This window comes from Kockiozyma suomiensis (genome assembly GCF_038497685.1).
Source record: "Kockiozyma suomiensis strain NRRL Y-17356 unplaced genomic scaffold V2V93scaffold_3, whole genome shotgun sequence".
NCBI lineage: Eukaryota > Fungi > Ascomycota > Lipomycetes > Lipomycetales > Lipomycetaceae > Kockiozyma > Kockiozyma suomiensis.
The window spans coordinates 25,288-47,684 of NW_027117666.1; the positions used below are offsets into that span (position 1 = coordinate 25,288).

Below are 22,397 nucleotides of genomic sequence, written 5' to 3' on the forward strand. Positions count from 1 at the left end.
ATGGTATATTGTTTACTAGGCGACATCCGCGTCATCGCACTATAGTATATTAATGACATAGCATTTGTATATACCACACTACATGTATTTAGCCTTCGCCAAATGATTTGTAAAATCCTATTCTTGCAAAAAAAAAAAATAATAGTGACAAAACGCCTAGCTTGCTGATTACAGCAATGTACCAAAACCCTCACGTTCTGATCTCGCTTCGCGGCGCATAACCAGAAGGCGGTATAATCTCAGGCGGAGGTGATCGAATGCCATGGTCGCGAGGTGATTCCAGGTCGTGATTAGACTGCTCAGATGGCCGACGGCCCAGATGCTTAAATCGGCCAATAATTATATCCACATCTTTTCGAGCATTGATACTAACGCCTCCTCCTTCGAGAATCTCTTGCATACTACCGTCACAGTCATCACGACCGTATTCTATTCTCGAGCGTCGAAACACGGGTTCATCTTGTCTGATAAATCGTAGAGCGTCGAAAGCGTCTGCTACTCTGCAAAATGAGACCCAACCACACTTGCGCTCCCATACTATTTTCACGTATTCAATTACACCATATCGTTCGAACATCGCACACAGTCGCGGCGCATTAATATCAGCCGGTATGCCTCCTAAATATAGCTTTCGCGATACATTTCCCTGGCTCAGAAAAATATCCGGAACGGGAGCTGGGCTGGGCACAAGATCTAGAAAGACTTCATATTCATTGATGAACATACTTCCTTGACTCGCTACCCAGTTCATATAAGCAGCCGCGTCTTTCGGATGCATGTAATGCACGAAAAAGGTACGTCGATGAGGGTCATAATGCGAATATTCGATTTTTCCACCACGGATAAGAGAATGCAAAAGAGCCAGGTCAATTTGCTCATCGGGAGGAAGATTAGAGAAAATAACAGTGCGTGGCGCATCATGAGCTACTGGAACAGATAAGGAATGGCGATCACGGTCACGGTCTCGCATATCATGATCTCTGTCGTGCCGGCCGCGCTCATCGTGAGGTGGAGATCGGTAACGAGTGACTGGTGTAGCAGCTGCCATTCGTTAAAATTCAAATTCGATGACAGAAACTTGATATATGTGAGCAGTGAGTTATTTAGACATACCGTAGATAGGGCTGTGGCGACTCATTTGTCAGGATGGTTGTGAATGAGGGAGCAATTTAACTCAATACAGTAGCAGCACCGCAAAACAAAGAGGTACAAGCAGTAATCAATACAACAGATGACAAATTAGAAGAGTATAAAGTCAGAGATCAGAACTGGATGCAGTGAGAAAGCCAACCAGCAAGGCAAGTAACGATTAGAGTACACTTCAGACAAGGACTTTCTGTGCACAACAAATACTATCTGTAGCACACTGTCTTTTCTATACAACTAAATATCAGACCGCAGAGTAGTTCAGGCGCTCAGAGGCGATCAATTGTGATGCGATGAAAGAGCAAGCTTAGAGGAGGTCTGGAAAAGGAAGAGTACGTGAGCACGTCACGTTCTTCTCTTCTCGAAAGTCTAATTCAATCACGTGACATGACGATTAGCTTTATGCCGTTCTCCCTCCAGCCAAGACAATGCTTGCAAGAAACTAATTTGATTATTGATTTTGTGCTAAATTTATACAGAAAATGGTTGTGCATCTTGACATACGAAGCAAATAAAATAAATATTAGAATTGCGGAGATAGTGTCATGCGGCTTTGGCACAGAGATAAGCATGTCATCATCAACTATATATTGTAACTGTGCTCCTGCTTGTCTTCAATATCATACATATAGAAACTTGCGCAGCACTAACAGCTGACTGCTGATTACTATTTTTTAAGTATGGCCTCATTTTCAGACGCGAACTATGATGCAAAATCTTACTCGGACTTCCGTCCCAGCTACCCCCCTCAGCTATACTCTACTCTCACCGCATATCACAAAGGTGCTACCAATCTCCTGGTTGACCAGGGATGTGGCCCAGGCACAGCAACTCTTCCCTTTGCTTCTATTTTCTCGAAAGTAATTGGCAGTGATCCTTCTCCTGGTATGATCCAGACAGCTACGAAAGCAGCGGCCGCCAAAGGAATCCAGAATGTGAAGTTCAAGGCTGCAGCGGCCGAAGATCTCAGTTTTGTGGGTTCTGGACAGGTGGATATGATTGTTGCATCTCAGGCTGCTCATTGGTTTCGCCATGACGATTGGTTTAAAGAGTGCGCTAGGGCGTTGAAATCTGGTGGAACCTTGTCGTATTTTGGCTATCTAGATCACCAATATATGGGCTCGCCTTTGGCTAATCAGATTATCGAAGAGTTTAGCTATGGAGATTCATACTTGGGTAAGAAAATTAGTATAATATGATATAATGGGTTGCGTAGACTGACGATGCGACTCGAACCTAGGTCCATATTGGGAGCCTGGCCGGCATATATTGCGCAATCTGTATCGCGAAATTGTAATTCCGAAAGATCTTTTTAAAGACATTGAGCGCATTGAATATATTCCTGGTAAATCCTCGGAGGAAAAATACCTCGTTGGCAAGAAAATGACGCTTGCCGCTAATGAAGAATATGTCCGCACTTGGAGTAGCTTCCACAATTACGCTAAGTCGCACCCTGAGGTGGCCAGACGTGACAATGGTGATGGAGATATCGTTGATCATCTATTTGATCGACTAAAAGAAGCTATGGGATGGACTGAGAAAACGCTACTGGAAATTAGATGGTCGCATGTAATCATGTTGGCAAGACGTATTTAGAATATACCTTATCGACATTATATACATATTAAAATCAAGTGACAATGATTCACAAGTAAATCTACAACTCCTTCTTGTTAAAATCTTTGTAGGCCTCTTTACCCTTATCAAAAACATATTCGACGGCGTGCTCGACGGGCTCGTCAAAGAGATACGGCAACATTGGAACGACAGCGAGGCCCATACCGACAGGACCCCATGTTCTCATAGCGGGGTTCTTGAGATTCCTCATTGCTCGGCCACTATAGCGTACAGTCTTTACGACGGTTAATCTACAAATCATTCAAAGAGACGGCAACGAAATACATACCGAGTGGATGGTAAAAGCCGGAAGACCCATACTGGCGATGCTCTGAAAGACACCACGCTGCAGAGCTGTAAGCGCCCAGTTGGGCTTCTCACTAGTGGAAGCTTCACCCTTTGCAGCAGCTGCAACCCATTCCTCCTGCTTGAGATAAGTCTAGATATGCTATCAGTAATGCTGTACGAAACTGAGATCAAGAATAATAATTGACAAGGACCTTGTAGCCCTCATAGGAGACATCGCCAAGCACATACGCCCAGCTAATTCCGTAGCAGGCTCTGACGAAACTCGGGTTGACGATAGGTCTGAATGACTCGCCAATATCGGAGGTGTAGGCTACGTATCTCTGGGTAGCGAGCACGATCTGTGATCTGGTCAGCAATGTCTACAACTGTGTCTAGAAAGCAGTAGTGGCATACAGTCTGCAATAAAATCAGTCAGAATACAGTATATTTGATAGTATAAATAAGCAGAAACGCACTCTCAATCGGTTTGCATAAGCGGCATATCGCAGGTTTGTATCTGTAGACTGCGGTGCCTCGCCTTCCTTAATTTCGTAAGCGACCTCCTCTACGCGCTCTTCGACTCTCTCTTCGAGTCCTTTAGCCATATCTAGATACCAGAGAGTTTTGTAGGTGTGACAACAAGCGAATTGCAGGCTAAAGAGAAGAGGAAGTGAAAAAGGCAATGCTCGGAGGAGTGAGAATGTGGTTTAGTGCTTGGCATCAGCCATAGCTCGGTGATTTGGCATACAGCTAGGGCCGAGTGCGGGGTTGGTACTGTTTACAAGGAGCTGCTGGTGTAGTGCTGGAATAGTACTCGAGGATGGCATTTGAAAAAGGACTTAGGTAATGAATGTAGAAACTGATATTTGTTAGATTGTTGATTGTTGTTGATATGAAGCACCTGTAAGTCGGATGGCTTTGTAGTGTTATACATAGTCAAGGGGCAGGGGTGAAAGTCTGAGCCGTGTTTGCTATAATTCACTTTACTTTCTCAATTCAAGACCTCAATAAATGTCGACAGCAAGCAGCACAGCGTATGCACTATATTTGTGTATTTATGACTATCAAAGTGTCTAATCTGAGATTCTAGTGAAGCATACAGTTGCCGGTGCGCCCAGTTTGTGGTAGCCGTTGCGCCGGCACTCTCGCAGCTTCCGCACAGAAAAGCTGATCTATCTGGTCTTGACAGTATTGTAGCACCACGAGATAATTGCCGTCTAACAATGAGAGCTGCACGTGATGCAAAGCCTACAAATTTGGCTAGGTGGGTGGTTGAGAGGATGAATCTATAATATATAATCTAACTCTCTATTACGTGCAGGAGTGACGGAATTGAAGAGCAATGGTATATTTACCGCTGCCCGCGGTGCAGTTTGCCGATTGGATATGATCTGCAGGAGAAAGAAGCTGCTTTTACATATTTATTAGAGTCTGCGTTGATAGCAATAAGTTGAAGAGGACAGGGAAGGAGAAACCTATATGTTGCTATGCAGATGAAGGCGCTAGCGGACCATTGAATGAGATTTATTAATTGTTCTATACTGTTCACGGGGAATTACATGACTATTTCTAAAGATACACCAGTGCGCTGTTCTTTCAAATACGACACTGCTTGATCAACCAGCATTATACAAAGAGTGGATTCATAAGAGTGGTGGCATCTTTGTCATTTTCAGCACACACACACGATAATAAACATTATGACTGCATGCTCATAATCATATTCGCTCGTTTTCTTCTATAACGGCTATTAATGTGAACTTTAATAAAAAGAAAGCAGAGCATTCAAATTAAGACGAATAAAGACAAACGAAGAGCGAGTCTGCTGCGGCTCATTGAAAGAGATAACTAAAACAAACTAATTTTTCTTCCCAATCTTTTAATTCTTCACTTCGTCTACTATTCCACTCTTCTTTTCTCGCTATTTTATACCACGCTTATATTATAACAACATAAAAATGGTCGAAAAGCTCTTTATTTCTTACGAATACGTTCACAAGCTCTGCCAGCGCTCGGCACCCGCTATCAAAGCTTTCAAGCCCGACCTCATGGTCGCTATAGGCGGCGGTGGCTTCATCCCGGCACGTATCCTGCGAACTTTCCTCAAAGAACCCGGTGCAAAGAATATTCCCATTCAGGCTATCGGTCTTACTCTGTACGAAGAAATTGGAACTATCGAGCAGACTGACGCGGAAAAGGTCAAACAGGCGGCGGCCGAGGCAGAAGAGGTCAAGCGGGAAGCTGAAGGTCTGCCCGAGGCTGAGGAGGCCGGTGTCGAGGTCATTCGGACGCAATGGCTCGACTTTAACACTCTTGAGACCCATGCCTTGAACTTGATTGGTAAGAATATTCTTGTTGTTGACGAAGTTGACGACACACGCACAACATTACACTATGCCATCTCAGAATTGGCCAAGGATGTCAAGATTCAAGCAGAGAAACTGGGCCGAGCTGACGAGGTCACAAACTTTTTCGTTTTTGTCTTGCACAACAAGGAAAAGCCTAAGCGTGCTCATTTGCCAAAAGAGATGATGGAGGCTGGTCACTACATTGCTGCCGAGACTGTCGAGGATATCTGGATCGCGTACCCGTGGGAAGCCATCGATATTGATCTTCAGACTAAGTGCGCCGCCGACCAGGGCAATATATAAGATTTATAGTTTATTTGGTTTGGTTTTGGATTATGTTCTGAAGCGTTCTTTGTCTTGGTTTGCGATCTTGTTGGTGTTTTGAAGTCTGGTTGATACTACTGTTCGCATATGTCATGATCTGCTGGCGGAGAGATTTTTCTTTGCTTTAGTTATTTTGTTGCATAAGATTTTCTAATTTTTTTCTAATTTTATTGTAAGAGAATGATTATAATTACCTCGTTTACTGGATTACTCGCAGCTGTTTTAACTGATCTCAAATTCTGAGAAATGGTAAACTCGGCTCTAGTCCAAGAATATTTAGACTATTGATGTGAATTGCTGCTTTTTGATTCACAAGATTATAAATCACAGATGCTGCAAATATCATATTACTTTGCGCTGACTATAAGCACAAAGAATAGTATTTCCGAGTGCGTTATAGAGTTGATAAGCATATTTTTCCAATTATTACTGCATAACCCAATCACCAACAATTGTCGCACTTAAATTATTTGTAATCTGTCTTCCAACCTGCCTCGACTTACTTTCCCACTTCTCCTCCCTCAACTTCCTTCTATACTTCTAATTAATCTCTCAGTTACTCTGATTTATTCTTAATTTTCTCAATTGAGTATTTTTCAGCCTGTATCAGAAATGGCATTCCGCGTAATTCTAGGTATGTCCATGACCCGCAATTTATTTCGATAACGATTTGCGACTGATCTAACTGACTCCAGGCATGATGACCTTTGGTCCGGCATCGTCCAGCACCTCCCGTATCACCACCATCGAGGCTACAAAAGAGGTCTTCTCCTACCTAAAGTCTAAGGGATACAACGAAATCGATACTGCTCGCGTCTACACCGACGGTCTGCAGGAGGCCTTCTCCGTTGAGGCCGGCTATAAGACCGAGTTCGGTTTCGACATTGCGACCAAGTGCTACCCGCAGAAAGGCGGCGAGCACTCGGCTGAGCAGTTGCCCAAATTCCTCAACACGAGCTTGAGCGAGCTTAAGACAGACTCTGTTGGAATCTACTATCTGCATGCCGCTGATCGCACCGTGCCTCTTCTTGAAACTTTACAGACCGTTGATAAGCTCTACAAAGAAGGCAAATTCAAGATCTTTGGAATCTCCAATTATACCGCCTACGAAGTTGCAGAGATTGTTACTCTTTGCAAGGCTTACAATCTCGTTCGTCCGACGCTGTACCAAGGCAGATACAACTGCCTCACGCGCGATGTTGAGGCAGAGCTGATCCCGGCTCTCCGACACTACGGTCTTGATATGGTGGTCTACAACCCAATCGCCGGAGGACTTCTTTCGGGAAAGTACAACAAAAACGTTAATCTGACTACAGGTCGATTCAGTGAGAGTACCGGCAGACAGGGCACACTTTACCGAACTCGGTATTTCAGAGACGTGTACTGGGATGCTTTGGACATGATCCAGCCCGTGGCTGAGAAGAACGGACTGACAGTTTTCGAGATCGCACTTCGTTGGATGGCGCACCACTCGGCTCTCAAGCTTGGTCCTGCTAAGGGACAAACCGGAGATGGTATTATTATCGGTGTCAGCTCGCTCGAGCAGTTGAAAGAAAACCTGGATGCTCTAGAAAGTGGTCCTTTGTCGGATGAGATTTTGCAGGCTCTTGATAAGGCGGCTGCGCATGTGAAAATGGATAGCCCGCCTTACTGGCATGGAGATCTGGTCTACTCTTACAAGTGGGAGTAAATTTATTTTAGTCAATGTTGAGAGGAAAACGAGAGGCAATTGCAGTGCTTGTTGTTATTGAATTTATATAGGCCATAGTTAAAAAACCTGAGACAGCATATCCCGAACTTTTATCCATCTAGTAGATTAGATCTGAATTGCCTGTGTCTTTTCGTCGTATCTCCATTGCAATTGACGACCAGTCAAGTTGAGAGCAGCGGCGATGTCGCTCACTAGCATCTAAAACAGTAAATTAGTATTTTCTTTTTAATAGCTAGAAACTCAACAGTTGCAACTACTTTATAATTTCCCGTGACATTATAAATCACAACTGCCTGTTTATTCCAGATCTTGTCATTTTACATCGTAACTGGTATTGAACCGTTGGGGAAACGGTTGATGAAGTACATCTGGTGAGGATGTTCATTATTCAGTTTGAATCTGGAATCATACTGTCCGGATACAAATTTATCTTTGGATGCCTGCTCTGTATCATCCTCCTTAGCAGGATTTAATGTAGTCTTCGTTTCGCTGGGTCTCTTGCTGGTTTTCTGTGATTTGGTATTAATTTTTGTCGCAGCTTGTGAGATATACCTCCTGCCAGTATTTAATCGCCGTCGTATACTTATCGCACATAGTTCACACGGCAGCCATATCCTTGTATTCGCCTATAGCCGTTGCATGGATGCTGTGTCGTAGTAGCAATACCAAATCAAGATATTGGATATACAGAGCAGAAGGTTAATCACGTGATCTAAAAGCTGAAAGGGGCGCGTGAGCGAAAACTTTTTGTCAGAATAGATTGTACCTTTAAGTATACAAATACAAGCAGAATGGCAGCAGGGAACTCCTTTGATCTTGTTCCGAGGATTCTTCCTTATCTCGACCGTCTCTTGATTTTTGCTCTTCTCGAGCACGCGTCGGAGCAGAAGCTGTACAGCGAAGATGTGCTTCTGCAGGCAAAATTCGATCTGATGAAGGACACAAACATGGCCGACTATGTAACTACTTTGCACAAGAAAATCAGCGGTAGCGATGCCGAAGTGTCAGAGTATGTTGAGCGAAGAGAAAAAGTGTTGGAGAAGCTTGCTGCTTTCGAGAAAGAGTCTGCTGAGTTGTTGCAAGTGCTGAGAAACCCCGACGTCGTCGCTGCTCTGCGGCCAGACAGAGCACAGAACATCGCCTACCTCAAAGAAAACCACAATGTGCGTTGATTTTCTAATTTGAAGTATTTTCTAGACGAAGTACTAACCAATATCTAGATTTCGCCCGATTCGATCGAGGTGCTGTACCACTATGGCCAATTCCAGTACAACTGCGGCAACTACAGCGAAGCCGCCGACCTGCTTTTTCACTACCGAACACTCGCCAGCGACGCCGACCTCGTGATGTCTGCTACCTGGGGTAAGCTTGCGTGCGAAATTATGACTTTGCAATGGGACAACGCCGCCGAAGAGCTACTCAAGCTGCGTGAACAAATCGACGCAAAGACCTTCTCGGACCCGCTCGTACAGCTTAATCACCGTGCATGGCTGCTTCACTGGGCTCTATTCTTTTTCTTCAATGCCGACGCTGGTCGCGAGAAACTAACAGAGCTGTTCCTCACGCCGGCTTACATCAATGCGATCCAGACAGCCACACCCTGGATCCTGCGCTATGTCACAGTTGCCGTCCTAGCATCGCGAGCTGCGCGCAAGACCACTGGCGGCGCAAGCCGTGCGGCCTCCTATGCGACATATCAGAAGCAGATTCGTGAGCTGGTGCGCGTCATCAGACAAGAGCGTTATGAGTACTCTGACCCGGTCACCGAGTTTGTCTACGCGCTCTACGTCGATTTTGACTTTGAGGAGGCACAGGCTAAGCTTTCTGAGTCGGCTGATGTTGTCAGAAGCGATCTGTTCTTGGTTGCTTCGGCTGATGTTTTCCTTGAGAGCGCACGCCACCTTGTCTCGGAGTTGTACTGCCAGATTCACCAGCGGATTGACATAAAGGATTTAAGTGCTCGTCTGAACCTGTCTGACGAGGAAGGTGAGAAATGGATTGTCAACTTGATTCGCGACACCCGCGTCGACGCAAAAATCGACTTCTCCGAGGGTACTGTGATTATGAACCATCCCCCACAGAGCGTTTATCAGCAGGTTATTGAGCGAACAAAGGGGCTTAGTTTCCGGACAAGTCAAGTGCTTGCCCATATGCTGACTGCGAGGAACGCGACTGCGGCCGTGGTGGGAGAGAGTGAGGCATAAAAATCCGTTTCTTTTTTTGTTTTGTTGTAAATGATTATTTTTGTAATTTAAGCAGTCTTGTGTTTCTCAAATATAAATTTAAATGGGGATTTGACATATCAGTCAGTATATACATTTAATTATGTAATCAAGATTGAGCTCCGATGGCGCGCTAGCAAAGTGTGAGTGTTCTAAGAAATCTACAATTTGGAACATTAACTAGCTGTTGCTTTGAGTTGATGTATTTCTATATAAACGACTATTTTATATTCACAGTTGTCCTATGAACGACCAAACAGCTCCTTTTCCGCTGACGGAGGAGAACTTGCAGGCGCTTCTTCGCGCGATATCTGACTCGACGATATCGACCTCGCCGCCAACATCCTCTGCCAATGCGTCACCTTCTCACTCTCTTCCGCACACCCCGCTTAATCATCTAGTATATGGAACACCAGCGCATGCTCTATCTCCGCTTGCGCAGAGGAGCCAAACGTATAGAAACATAGACACGGACGACGATGAATTCGATACAGATATCGATACTGCTTCGCTGACGACTATAACCGATATCGCCGCGCCGGCGGGAGTACGACAAATTCTGCGGACGACTAGCACAGTTGTATCATCTCCGCAGGGATCGGTCATTAATTTTGCTGCGCGCCGTGCGGCAGCGAGGATCCCGAACGCGGGACAGAGACCAGTGCAGGGAACACGTCATCGGAGGAGACTTGAGAATGGTAAATTGTACGATGAATGAGAGGAATAAGTGACAGGTGTTAATCTGTGTTTGAATAGCTCGAATGTTGCATAATCCCCACGCCGTACCGCCAAGTCCTCAAGACTATCTGCCACAGCCGACATACGCAGTGCGGAGGATAGACCGCGATCTTTCTTCGTATCTGGCCTCGCGGACGGCAATCACCGAGTCATTTATCAGCGAAATAGCTGCTAAAGAGGCACATAGAGCACAGGAGATTGCAGATAGAGCAGCAGCCGAACCACGAATTCCTAAAACGCTTAAAGAAAGAGTCAAGAAAGGGCATCTAACACAGCCATTTCTGAAAGGCCTTGAAGAAGATATCCGCGAGTTCGTTGTCTCTGCTACTGTCCCTGTTGTGAAAGAAGCAACCTCACCGGTAGACCGTGAGATTTTAGCAAAGGCAGCCATGGCTAGACGAGATGGCTTAAAAGAAGTGTTTACTGAAACTAAGAAGCCAAGCAGGACGATTCCATCAACGGAGCAGTACCTGCTTGAAAAAGAGATCGAGATCATTCCGGATAGTGAAAAAGCCGAAGCATTTTCTCGGTGGATCGTATATCAGATTGCAGAGTACTATCGTCTGAGCTGCTATAGTGAGTGGTTACTGCAAGTCATATGTTCTGTGTTTATACTGACTGATTCGGCAGCTAAAATAATAGATGAGCGAAGGATACCATGTGTAGTATTGAGTGTGGAAGGAAATACTTTATTTTCAGAAATACCTCGGGCAATTTGGACATATGTGTAGACTATACGTGATTTTTTTGTTTTTTCCTCTACTAAATTGACGGCTCACATTTTGAAATTCTGGATTCTCTGGACTGTTTAACTCACTGGAAAAAATATGAACATTTTAAATAATGATTTAGGCAGGAGATTTGCTTTATATATTACGGAGATGAAATGAATAAGCTGATAATTGTGTAGAAGGAGTTAAGGTTACTAGGAGCAGAGTAAATTGACTAAGCTAATATTTTATTCCCAATTTTTCACTTATCTCCATCTGGTATTCTACTATCTAACAGACCTACATTTTATATTTGCATATTTATAAAAATATCAAAAATAATATCACAAACAAAAGATTTATGGCCAATTTACTAGCTCCTGCGTCATTTCGCCAACCAGATCAAGGGCAAACCGCCGCGCCAACTGTCGTCGATGAGCAAAAGCCGTTCACTTTACACCTCCCTCCTTCCTCTGCGCGGATTCAGACACAAATAAATACTAATAATGAGCATACTACAATAAACAGTGATGGTCCTCTTGTTAAATGTCCCGTGTGCAACCAGAGCTCGCTGCAGAAATGTATGATTGACGAGAAATCCGCCATCCTGATGTGTGTCGATACAAAGGTTTGTTTAGATTTCCACCATTATCGAAGCTATTTTGCAGAACTCTTGATTTCTGATCAGAAGCTTATTTTATCATCTCTAGTGTCCCTATCCATTTCAAGACGAGTCTGGAGTGGCAAACCACATTTTTCCCGTGTCTCGTGAAGAAGCGCTTGAAAGCGCGCGACAACGAATGCTGGAAGTCGGCGTAGGAGAGAGTACTGCGACTCGAATTGTATCAACTCGAGAAAAAACCGTCAAAGACCAAAACGATTAGGAGGATACGATTTTTGGTCAATTGTATATGGTTATTGCTTTGTTACAGAAGCATGGAGTTTTCAGTTTCAATGGGTTTCATTTAGACATTGCATTTCGTACGGTAACTAGGGATTTTATTAAAGGTTTATATATATTTACGTATATGGGTTTGTTCAGGATGATTTAATACTATAATGTCTGCTTACTTGAATCAGAAAAAGATGCAAAGGTAGTTGATTTCTGTGATGCAATAATCTCAGCTTCACTCGACATACCCACTTTACAATATCATCCTTATAATCACTCAAATAACTTGTATTGTATCAACTCTTGCTCAGACATCCTGCAATATCTTTAGCAACCGTATATCCAAGTGATAAGTAAACGAGAATGTCTGTAAACTTGAGCTGTATCGAGGGGATCGTGCGGCTCAAGTTCCTTGAATGCGGGCCGTTTTAGTATTTTTTTAGAGGACGAAAATATTTAAAATCGCACTATCCTCGGCTGAAGCGGCCGACAACCTACAACCTACAGCCGCGTGCTGTTGTTACTCGACGAAAACAATTATAATATCCAAAGGCTCTGTGCAGATTATAATATGCAAAGTCTCTGTGCAGTATCTCAAATCAATTAACATTTGGTATATTTGCTGGAATTTGCTGACACCCAGAAGAGCAAAGCATCTGTTGTGGATCTAGTCGAAGAATCGTCGGCAAGGCGTTGCACTTACGATAGTGATCTTTTTGATATCAGCACAGCACCATGAGCGACGCAAAGTTCTTTGCAAAGGTGCAGTATTTGTTTACTTTTTTTCACACCGAGCTATAAATTTTATACTAATCGTGATTTATGTAGGGCAAAGCTGCGGAGCTTCGCATGGAACTCAAGTCTGACAAAAAAGACAAGAACTTTGCTAGACGCAAGACGACGCTGAAGCGGATTGTTGCTAACATGACTATGAACAATAACGAGATGGTGCAACTTTTCTCGGATATTTTAGAATGCATGCACCTAAACAGTCTCGAGATTAAAAAAATGTAAGTACCAGTACTTTCAAGTGATCAGCTAGTCCCGCTAATCCCGGTCCGCAGGTGCTTTCTATATCTAATCAATTACTGCCGCGTCAAACCAGATCTGGCAAACAAAGCTTTACCGATTTTATTAGCAGATATCAAAGATCAGTCCCCTTTAATACGAGCTCTTGCTTTGCGCACAATGTCTTGTGTTCCGTTGGCGACTTACACTCAGGCCATTGTTGACCCATTACACAAGCTTCTTGGTGATTCAGACCCGTACGTTCGCAAAACTGCTGCATTTGGCGTAGCCAAGCTGTGGGCAGCTGATTCCCGACTTGCCGAGAAATCCGGATTGATTGAAGGAGTAAATCAATTACTTGTCGACGACAACCCAACTGTCGTCTCCGCTGGGCTTGCAGCTTTGACAGATATCACAGATAAATCAGAAGGAATGAAATTAGCAATTGGTTATCAGGATGCCAGCAAACTAATCAAAATTCTTCCTGACTGTAATGAATGGTCGCAGACGTTTATTCTTAATGCTTTAATGTCATATACGCCGCAAGATCCTGCTGAAGCTTTGTTAATGGCAGAACGACTGTCGCCGCGACTGGCACATTCTAATGCTGCTGTCATTTTGGGTACGATTAAAGTAATTTTGTACCTTACGCACTACGTGAGCGATGATGCCGCTATCGATATGCTGGTTCGAAGATTTGGTCCTCCGCTTATCACTTTACTTTCCAAACCTTACGAAATTCAATACGTTGCGCTTCGAAACTGCTTTTTGATTTTGCAGCAGTATCCTCATATTCTTCAAAGCAATGTCAAAGTTTTCTTTTGCAAATATAATGATCCGATATACGTCAAGGTAGCCAAGCTGGAAATTATCTTTTTACTAGCCTCTGAAGAGAATATGCCAGAGATCCTTCGCGAGCTGCGCGAGTACGCTTCCGAGATTGACGTTCAATTTGTTCGCAAGGCGGTGCGCGCGATTGGAAAACTTGCCATCAAAATCGAAGGTTCAGCAAGAGATTGTATTGATACTCTTCTTGACCTTGTTGCTACGCGAGTGTCTTATATCGTTCAAGAGGCCACGGTTGTTATTAAAAATATATTTCGAAAGTATCCCAACAGATACGAGTCTATTATTGCGGTTCTTTGCCGGAACCTTGATTCATTAGATGAGCCCGAAGCTAAAGCCGCTATGGTTTGGATCATTGGACAATACGCAGGCCGCATCGAAAACTCTGACGAACTTCTTGACGATTTCTTGTTTTCATTCAAAGAGGAGGCGGTTGAAGTACAGCTGGCACTTTTGACTGCAACTGTAAAACTATTTGTTCAACGACCGGCAAAAGGCCAGGAGCTTGTATTACAAGTGTTGAAGTGGGCTACTGAGGAGACTGATAATCCGGACTTGCGAGACCGGGGGTACATGTACTGGAGATTACTATCCTCGGCCTCTGGTAATCCTGAGATTACGCGTGAAGTAGTGATGAGTGATAGACCGGCCGTAACTGTTGAAAGTGATCGTCTAGATGAAAAGACTTTGGAAGAGATGACGCTGAACATCGGTAGTCTGGTCTCTATCTACATGAGGTCTGCAAATCAGATCTTTAAAGGTAGCAAATCCAAGCATTTAGAGCCATCACCTGCTTTGCGGAAAGCGTATTCCTATGGTCCGACTGAGGATCAACAGATGAATGTGGATGCTTCGTCATTGATGGAGCAAGGCGAAGACGATGACACGGCTGCGGCGTTTGCGGGGCCCAATGCTTTTGCGGCGCATGGTGATTTATTGTCTGATGAATGATGTATTATATGATTATCCTTTTTTAAATATGTAACAAATTTACGCATAAAGAAGCTGTCTCTGACAATAGACTAAACTGTAAACTGCTGGGGTTGGCCTCTACCCTCAACTTTGACTTCAACTTCATGCTCAAATACTCTCTGCTCGTCTTCTGTATCCTTTATTTCTTCAATTTTGACAGAAAACAAATCTTCAGGTTTGTTGCTGATCTCATTAATCCCAATAACTTCCAGATCCTTTGCAAATTTGACGTTCCCTGTAACTGGCACAATAGTTTCTACTTTACTACCATTAGTCGGCAGATTTCCTTCTGGTCCTTCTGGAATCTCTTCCTGGCGTAATACACCTGGTTCGAGAATTTCTTTTAAAATTATAAAAGCACCAATTTTGGAAAGTACAGCGTTGGATTCGGCGCAGTTCGTGGTGACTATACATTCTGGACATCCATATTCGCAGCCGCAACCCTCGACACGCTCAATAGCCATTTCAATAACGTCTTCTATGAACTCAAACACTTTGCGCGATAAACCGGTGCCATTAATCTCTGCTCCTTGGACGACTGAATGCAGATTTGCACGCCATCCGGTGACGGAGCTGTGGGCGTCGTAAAATGTCAAACGAGCAGGTCGTTTGCGCTGTGTCTCTCGCGTCGAAAATTCCTTCTCGGGTGCTTTGCACTCGGTGTGCAAATCGTTCTGCGTAGCCATGACGAGCACACTTACAGAGCTCATGCCGATGATGATATGCTCTGCCGCATGAATCGCTCCTGCAATATGTAGCTTTTTAGATTTTATCAACTCCAGAGCGCGGTGAGGTACATCTATCCAAAAACCCTTTGTATATTTCTCAACAGCAGGAGTTGTTGATACGTCTATGGCATCGATGATTCGATTACGCGAGTCCATCTTAAAATAGCCAAAAACCATGCTAGTGACTTTGACATTCCCATAGAAAGCATAATTAACTTCGTGAGCTCGATTGGTTGACGTTACTGGTGTGGGCGTGATTGCAATCGAACGAGTATGAAAAGAAGATATAGATTTGATAGCATGAGTTTCGATCGCGTCAACGTCAGTATAATCCCGTTGGGCAGTAGTCCAATCCACGAAGGTCCGCTCGATTTTAGCAATATGCTCGTCAGGATTAAAATCACGCACAAGATACGGCTTTCCCTGGTGGATGTAAATAGCTCCTGGTTTGTGTTTAGATTAGCATGACCAAATTGAACGCGAACTAGATCTGAAACTTGCCTTCATAAATGGTAAAAGTTGTCCGGGATGCCTCAATTTGTTCAATAACAATATTTCGGCCTCCAGTGATATCAACAACGGCAAACATTTCATCCTCTATGTCTCTAATCGCAACATCTTTAGCTGGCCAAGGCAAGAATCTAGTATGACAATCATAAAGTTCAGGGTCTGATTCTTTTAATTTCTCTCTCTTTTTCAATCTCGCCAAAACTAAATTAGTCATAAGTGGTCCAAAATACTGTAAATCTTCAGATAATGAGATTGGAAGTTCAAACGCTGCACATTGTAAATGCGACTCCAGCACAAGCGGATTCTCAATGTCAAGGACTACTTCAGCATTAGGCTTTTCGAACAATTCAGAAGGATGAAGCATGTAATGCTGATCGACGGGCGATGATCCGCAAACTAACAATGTTAATGAGTCCTGATTGCGTCTACCGGCGCGACCACTTTGTTGCCGCAAATTCGCAATAGAAAACGGGAATCCAAGAATGACAACCGCGTCAAGACTTCCAATATCAACACCTAGCTCTAGCGCGTTGGTGGCGATAACACCTAGCAAGCGGCTTTCAAACATGTCCTTTTCGATTCGCCGCCGTTCAAGAGCAGTGTACCCGCCTCGATAACTGATCACTCGATCGCACATTTCTGAGCGGCCCATTGCTTCTAGCATCTGTCGAGCTGTTTTCATCATCAACTCGCATTGCGTGCGGACTTTACAGAAAGCAATCGTGCGTACTCCTCGGAGTACTAACTGCAGAAAGAGTCTCGCAGCTTCATTCAAATCACTTCGTCGACCGGATGATTTGTCTTCGGGGTCTCGGAACGGCGTGTTCCATGATAAAAAGTGCTTTTCACCTGCAGGTGATCCGTCGTCTGAAATAACCGTGATAGCCTCAGAAGACAGTCCAAATACTTTAGACATGTGCCCAGCCGGATTTCCAATTGTTGCGGAACAACTGATGAACTGTACAGCGTCATTACCGAGGAAAGCGCATATGCGCCTTAATCTGCGCATTATGAAAGCTACATTTGATCCAAAGACGCCATCGTAGACGTGCAGTTCGTCTACCACAACAATCCGTAACGCGCGGAAGAACTCGCGCCAACTGGGATGTTCTATTGATGATGGAAGGATAGAGACGTGCAGCATGTCGGGATTTGTAAAAAGTACGTTGGCATTGCTTCGAATATGAGCACGCTGCTCTTTCGGAGTGTCGCCGTCAAAGGTCTCTGCAATAACACTTGAGAGACTAGGAATCAAACTGAGGATCGACTGAAGCGCTCGCTTTTGGTCTTGCGCGAGCGCCTTTGTGGGAAAAATGTATATTGCTGTGACTCGGTTATCTTCTTCCAGAGCTTTGATCACTGGAAGCTGATATATTAGAGACTTGCCGGAGGAGGTAGCGGTTGCGACAATGACATTTTGGTGCGCGTGAAGTGCGTTGAGTGCCTGTGCCTGGTGTGTGTAAAAAGAAGTTATGTTGCAGGCCGTATAGAGAGCATCTGCTACTTCTTGTGATATGGCAAAGTCAAGGTTTCCTAGACGAGTTTACACAAGTTTAGTAATATAAAAATTTTCGCTATAATGGCATGACATACCAAATTGCGCTTGCTTAGCCGGAAGTACTCGGCATCCTTCATCCACTAACTGGCCACAATATTCGTCGTCGGTAATAAGCTCTTCAATGATAGTAGCCACAGAATCCCTATTTTTTGGGACAGTATCCGGGAGCTTGTTCGTTAGCCGGCGCTCAGTCGTAGCAGTCCGCAGATCGGGCTCGACAGGAATACATTTTCTCATTCGGTCTTTAAAAGCCAGTTCTGGATCTAAGGCATTCTCTTTGCATGATTTTAGAAATCGAGCAATGGCTTCGGAAAAACGAGTATTTCGTTTCGTAATCAACTTTGTCATGTTTGCTGTCGAAAATGCTGGCATTCGTATGGCATCCGCACCTTTTAATCTAGAAGCGCTCTCACTATTCTTCTTTGCTTCCTCAACGAATTCAAAAATCAGCATGAATTTGTTTGAAACTGATTCGTCTTCTTTATTTTCAATACTGAATATATCATTTCCTGTGTCACGGCCAAGCCGGTCTTTGGCACCCGCAGAAGTAACTTGCTCGGCGTATAAGCTAAGTTCTAGCTCATCGACGTATTCGAACCTTGTAGTTCCGGGAACCAAGCAATTGATCGCTGCTGCATCTTCAATCGTAAGCTCCTTTATCGAAGACTGAAAAGTACTGAGTAGTGGTGGCACGTTCTTGCGCGACGAGACAAAGGTGTAGAGTGTATTCAGTGACTTGTGGAGTTTCTCCAGACGCTGTAAAAATGGTGGAAATAGAGAACTATCAGGTTGAACCGGTGTCGAGACTCTAGACCGCTTCTTGTTCGATCCAGAAGACGAAGAACTCGAGTCCGAGTCCGAGCGCGAACGCGAACGCTGCATTCTAGTGACCGGCTCTCGAAATATCAAGGACAAGATAAAGTGGGAATTGGGACTACCAGAGACGCGTCGGCGAGTACTTGATTTATTTACCAAATTGAGAACCCTAGACGCGCGCCGCGTCGCTGCTCAGACTTCTATATAAAAATCATTTACAGATATATTTTCCTACATTTTATCTAATACGCAATATAGATACATATATATGTTTTTGCAACCCAATACCCAATTATGAAAAGCTATTTGAAAATTATACTCCAGTTTTATGACCCAGATGCCCATGTTTATAAATCCCGATCCCGTATAGATAGTAATATCACAGCTTGTATACGCCAACACCACCCACATTCAAATTATCCCCGGCCCTCTCACGATTTCCCAGTTGCCCAAATCCAAAGTACGGCATTCCAACAAACAAGTAGTCAGCATACGAGAGCACCGTGTTACCAAACCACGACTCGATCTGTTTATTTAGTCGGGTGCCACGCAATACTGGCTTCAGTCTGATTATCGGAGTCGAAAGAAGAGACGGTGAAATATTGTCCAAATTTTCGGAGGGCATTGCCATGGTAATGTTGTCAAAGACCTCAAATTTCTCAAAGACATTCGTGCTTGAGGCAGCTGCCTTGCGCTTAATCAGAGACAACACCGCGTCTTCGATCGAAAATGACCACACCGCACCTTCGCCATGCCCAGCAAATGGAGATGATATATATACAGTATTTGGCTCACCATCTTTCATCGTGCCCGCATAGCCAAATTTGACAAACTTCTCGCCGGCACTATCAGCAATGATGTAGGCTGCAAGTTTGGGCTTCGCTGATGCCGAGCCTTTGCGTCGGATATAGAGGTAGCACAGTCCACTTTGAGCAAACTCTCCGGGCGCATGTCTTCCACGTCTAGGAACGTTCTTGCTGTCTAGAACTGCCTCGTTGGGACTGCCAACCAATATCCACTCTCCAAGACCTTCGATATTTCCGGTCAAAAGCACCCCGCCACCATAACCTGAAGCAGAGCCAAGTTCTGAAAATAGGCCATACAGTGGGGTACCAGTCTTTGCATCGAAAGCAAAGACAGCACGCGATCCTGGGGCTCCCACATATGCTGTACAACTAGGTGCCGCAGAAAATGCAATTTGAGCACCAAAAAGCTGATAGTCTGTGGACCCAGCAGAAGTATGCAGAACGGATAACCCATCGTCCGGATCTGGAATGGCAATCTCTTTAGGAGTCACAAACCGTGAGAGCCAGACCAAATCCATGGCAATGGTATTGAATCCACTGGCTAATGCAATCTCTAGTTCGCGTCCAGATAGAATCATAATCTCGCCCTCTTCACGAGCTCGCCCTGACAAATCAGACAACGGAGCAGTGACGATCAGGTCTGGAATGCCGTCGTGATCAACATCGTGCGCTAATAGACCATGGCCAAACATTTTCCGTCCGCGGCTGCCATATGTTATTGTGCTGTCTCGGATTGGAGGAGTAATAGTTAATAATAGCTCAGATCCAGCAAAGATGTCAATTGTAGAAACACCCGGGGAAGAAATCGCCAGTAATGTTGTGTTAAATAAATATATAGGAGCCATCGATGCGCCAAATTGACGAGGAAAAGTGAGGTTGAATCTTTCGTGACGGGAAAGAGATAACAAAGACGGAGTAGCGATCCGATATTCAGAGGAAAATAGCTTACTCGGACCGCTATTTACAGAGCTCTCGAACATAGACTCTATTTCCGCCAGCGGAATAATATATACAGCTCCGTCCATTTTGTAAGTCTCATCTGAGTATTCATACGGTGCAGAAACCGCAAGGCATGGGCCAATGTTACTGCCTCTAAAATCTCCGACAGTAAACACAGATCCAAAGAGCGATCCGGACATGCCAGTCGAAAGAGTCACTCCAGTGGGCTGTCCTGTCGTGGATAGAGATAAGCCAGGTTCGAGAATATCTTTGAAAACATACTGGTCGCGTTTCTGCATGTGCTCTGGAAGTACAAACTCCGGAAATTCGATGTAGGTTTCTGAGTTATCCGGTGAGGCAGATATTTTTAATGCAGGCAAGATGTCATCAATGTACTCTTTAAGATCTTCAACTACCGTCGCCTGGGCGCGGTCAGAATCAATGTCTCTGACTAGTGGTGCACGGCCGGCAAACACCTCACAAATGTCCCAAGCATCAACATCTGTAGGCGGTCCATTGTCGAGCCATTGTTCAAAATTTTTCAGACAGAGCACTGTCGAAGCTGTCATTTCCTGTATGCCCCCCATGAAGTAGCTTTCAAGGACATCGACTAAAAGTGGGCTTTTTTTGGCGTAGGTGGGATACATTGTGCGAGCGATGTTGACCTCGGCGCCTAAAGCGGCAACCCCACGAGCCATACAGTACTCGAGAGCTGGGCGAGAGACATCGAGGTGCATACGTCGATAGATGTTGATGATATCAATGCTGGGGATCGTCCAGCGCTGAGTAAGCCAGTCGATATCGCCTGACGCGCGCAGTATGCGGAGCATCAAAATCATGTCGCCGCCAGTGTCGAGGGTGCGATGAGCTGTCGCGGTATCTCCATTAAACTCACGATGGGAAAGGGCCATCAGCAGGCCCTGGTCGACGCCAAGGGAATGCCATGAAATATCAGAAACTTGGTGAGTGAGTGTGCCGAGTAGAAAAGAGCGCAGACCAGCGCCAGCGTCGAGGTTGCCTGTGCTGACGTAGGTTTGGTGGTAGTAGTCTGCAGCAGCACGCAGGAACGGAGGCCAGTGAGCGGCTTCGGCAATGTCGGAGAGGCCCATGCAATTGTAAAAGGCATCGGGCAAAAAGGCTCCCGGGATAGTGAAAGTTGACAGTCCCTGATCTTTGAGAGAGAGATGCTCGCGGATGCGAGCCACAACCTGGACGTGGACGCTGTGAAGAGAGAGCATGTTAAGAATAGAACTAACTTGAGATTATAGTCTAGATGATCGGAAGGAAATTTACCCGATGCCACTGGCCAGCACAGCTGAGATGCAACTAAGCCCCAAATATGAATATACAAGCAGCTTCATAGTGTATACATGCTGGGGAAAAAAGCTGATAGAGAAGGAGGAGGGGAGAAGAAAGAGAAGAGAAAAAGAGGAGAGGGGCGGAGAATGAGCAGCATGAATTAGAGTTTTGGGTGGCTGTTCGGCGCAGTCCGTGCACAGCGAGTCATCCGCTTAGATGAGACTCGTCGTGCTGCTATGAGCATAATGCGGACGCTATCTAATCAGAGAATAAACTCCGTCTGTATTTGTCTGTCCGCTGCATATCACACGGAAAAAAGGAGGATAGGAGTATACAGATATACGAATACAGGTATACGAAGGTGCGCAGTACAAGTGAGGACCGTGCATGCATTAAGTAACTAATATAGTGACGTAATGCAGTAGATCAGTAGCTAGTAGGTGCTCTGCTATTTTCTCCTCACTGATAACGGTGGGAGTAAAGTCGAGGAAAATAATCAAAAACACAGATAGAGAGATAAAACGCTGAGTTTTGTAAAGGCAAGCAGCACGGAATGGCTTTGCTTTGGAGAGGATAATGGTTATAACCATGCCTGCGGTCTTTACCGCACCTTCACTAAATCTACCTGCTCGTCAAAATAGACTATTTACTATGGCTTTCAGGCAATATTCAACTTCAGGCTTATCTTGAGCTCCACCTATTCACCAATTTCGAACACGTCATCCGCAACAGTTAATCCACATCAGACTCATGAACCGTACACTTACTATTCACGCGTTAACCGCCCCGGTTTTCACTTGTACAGTTTTCTCTCATTCAGCGTAAAGAAATTATCCTGCAAAGGTTTTGATGATGATGATGATGATGATGATGATGATATATATCTGAAGACTTAATACAGGGACATCGAAAAACAATC

The 22,397-nt window shown here is 44.6% G+C and overlaps 10 protein-coding genes across 10 annotated transcripts; 6 read left to right on the forward strand and 4 right to left on the reverse strand.

The window, feature by feature from the left end:
- Positions 1-8: 8 nt before the first annotated feature.
- Positions 9-1,561, reverse strand: V2V93DRAFT_365013 (uncharacterized protein). The gene is made up of 2 exons (XM_066908972.1): positions 1,114-1,561; positions 9-1,041 (listed from the first exon to the last, which is right to left on the reverse strand). The coding sequence occupies exons 1-2, from the start codon at positions 1,136-1,138 to the stop codon at positions 191-193; spliced, it is 876 nt and encodes a 291-aa protein (XP_066767231.1). The 5' UTR covers positions 1,139-1,561; the 3' UTR covers positions 9-190.
- A 23-nt stretch (positions 1,562-1,584) lies between these two features.
- Positions 1,585-2,795, forward strand: V2V93DRAFT_332216 (S-adenosyl-L-methionine-dependent methyltransferase). The gene is made up of 2 exons (XM_066907672.1): positions 1,585-2,322; positions 2,387-2,795. Exons 1-2 carry the CDS (start codon positions 1,827-1,829, stop codon positions 2,740-2,742), a joined length of 852 nt encoding a protein of 283 aa, XP_066767232.1. The 5' UTR covers positions 1,585-1,826; the 3' UTR covers positions 2,743-2,795.
- V2V93DRAFT_365016 (mitochondrial 18 KDa protein-domain-containing protein) lies at positions 2,702-4,043 on the reverse strand. The gene is made up of 5 exons (XM_066908973.1): positions 3,528-4,043; positions 3,505-3,507; positions 3,264-3,410; positions 3,053-3,202; positions 2,702-2,998 (listed from the first exon to the last, which is right to left on the reverse strand). Exons 1-5 carry the CDS (start codon positions 3,654-3,656, stop codon positions 2,804-2,806), a joined length of 624 nt encoding a protein of 207 aa, XP_066767233.1. The 5' UTR covers positions 3,657-4,043; the 3' UTR covers positions 2,702-2,803.
- Positions 4,044-5,009: 966 nt separating this feature from the next.
- Positions 5,010-5,702, forward strand: V2V93DRAFT_357171 (uncharacterized protein; the record flags this gene model as incomplete). The annotated part of the gene is made up of 1 exon (XM_066908023.1): positions 5,010-5,702. The coding sequence occupies one exon, from the start codon at positions 5,010-5,012 to the stop codon at positions 5,700-5,702; it is 693 nt and encodes a 230-aa protein (XP_066767234.1).
- A 354-nt stretch (positions 5,703-6,056) lies between these two features.
- On the forward strand, positions 6,057-7,520 carry V2V93DRAFT_365020 (NADP-dependent oxidoreductase domain-containing protein). The gene is made up of 2 exons (XM_066908974.1): positions 6,057-6,357; positions 6,419-7,520. The coding sequence occupies exons 1-2, from the start codon at positions 6,336-6,338 to the stop codon at positions 7,411-7,413; spliced, it is 1,017 nt and encodes a 338-aa protein (XP_066767235.1). The 5' UTR covers positions 6,057-6,335; the 3' UTR covers positions 7,414-7,520.
- Positions 7,521-8,200: 680 nt separating this feature from the next.
- Positions 8,201-9,757, forward strand: V2V93DRAFT_365021 (eIF3 subunit 6 N terminal domain-containing protein). Its single transcript, XM_066908975.1, has 2 exons — positions 8,201-8,597; positions 8,655-9,757. The coding sequence occupies exons 1-2, from the start codon at positions 8,226-8,228 to the stop codon at positions 9,636-9,638; spliced, it is 1,356 nt and encodes a 451-aa protein (XP_066767236.1). The 5' UTR covers positions 8,201-8,225; the 3' UTR covers positions 9,639-9,757.
- Positions 9,747-11,356, forward strand: V2V93DRAFT_365023 (uncharacterized protein). Its single transcript, XM_066908976.1, has 3 exons — positions 9,747-10,354; positions 10,413-10,970; positions 11,025-11,356. Exons 1-3 carry the CDS (start codon positions 9,901-9,903, stop codon positions 11,123-11,125), a joined length of 1,113 nt encoding a protein of 370 aa, XP_066767237.1. The 5' UTR covers positions 9,747-9,900; the 3' UTR covers positions 11,126-11,356.
- A 1,115-nt stretch (positions 11,357-12,471) lies between these two features.
- On the forward strand, positions 12,472-14,870 carry V2V93DRAFT_343286 (adaptin N terminal region-domain-containing protein). The gene is made up of 3 exons (XM_066907845.1): positions 12,472-12,758; positions 12,825-13,006; positions 13,061-14,870. Exons 1-3 carry the CDS (start codon positions 12,732-12,734, stop codon positions 14,799-14,801), a joined length of 1,950 nt encoding a protein of 649 aa, XP_066767238.1. The 5' UTR covers positions 12,472-12,731; the 3' UTR covers positions 14,802-14,870.
- V2V93DRAFT_365030 (uncharacterized protein) lies at positions 14,783-18,534 on the reverse strand. The gene is made up of 3 exons (XM_066908977.1): positions 17,654-18,534; positions 16,052-17,593; positions 14,783-15,993 (listed from the first exon to the last, which is right to left on the reverse strand). The coding sequence occupies exons 1-3, from the start codon at positions 18,498-18,500 to the stop codon at positions 14,873-14,875; spliced, it is 3,510 nt and encodes a 1,169-aa protein (XP_066767239.1). The 5' UTR covers positions 18,501-18,534; the 3' UTR covers positions 14,783-14,872.
- A 118-nt stretch (positions 18,535-18,652) lies between these two features.
- Positions 18,653-21,577, reverse strand: V2V93DRAFT_365033 (uncharacterized protein). The gene is made up of 2 exons (XM_066908978.1): positions 21,473-21,577; positions 18,653-21,400 (listed from the first exon to the last, which is right to left on the reverse strand). Exons 1-2 carry the CDS (start codon positions 21,538-21,540, stop codon positions 18,814-18,816), a joined length of 2,655 nt encoding a protein of 884 aa, XP_066767240.1. The 5' UTR covers positions 21,541-21,577; the 3' UTR covers positions 18,653-18,813.
- Positions 21,578-22,397: the final 820 nt, after the last annotated feature.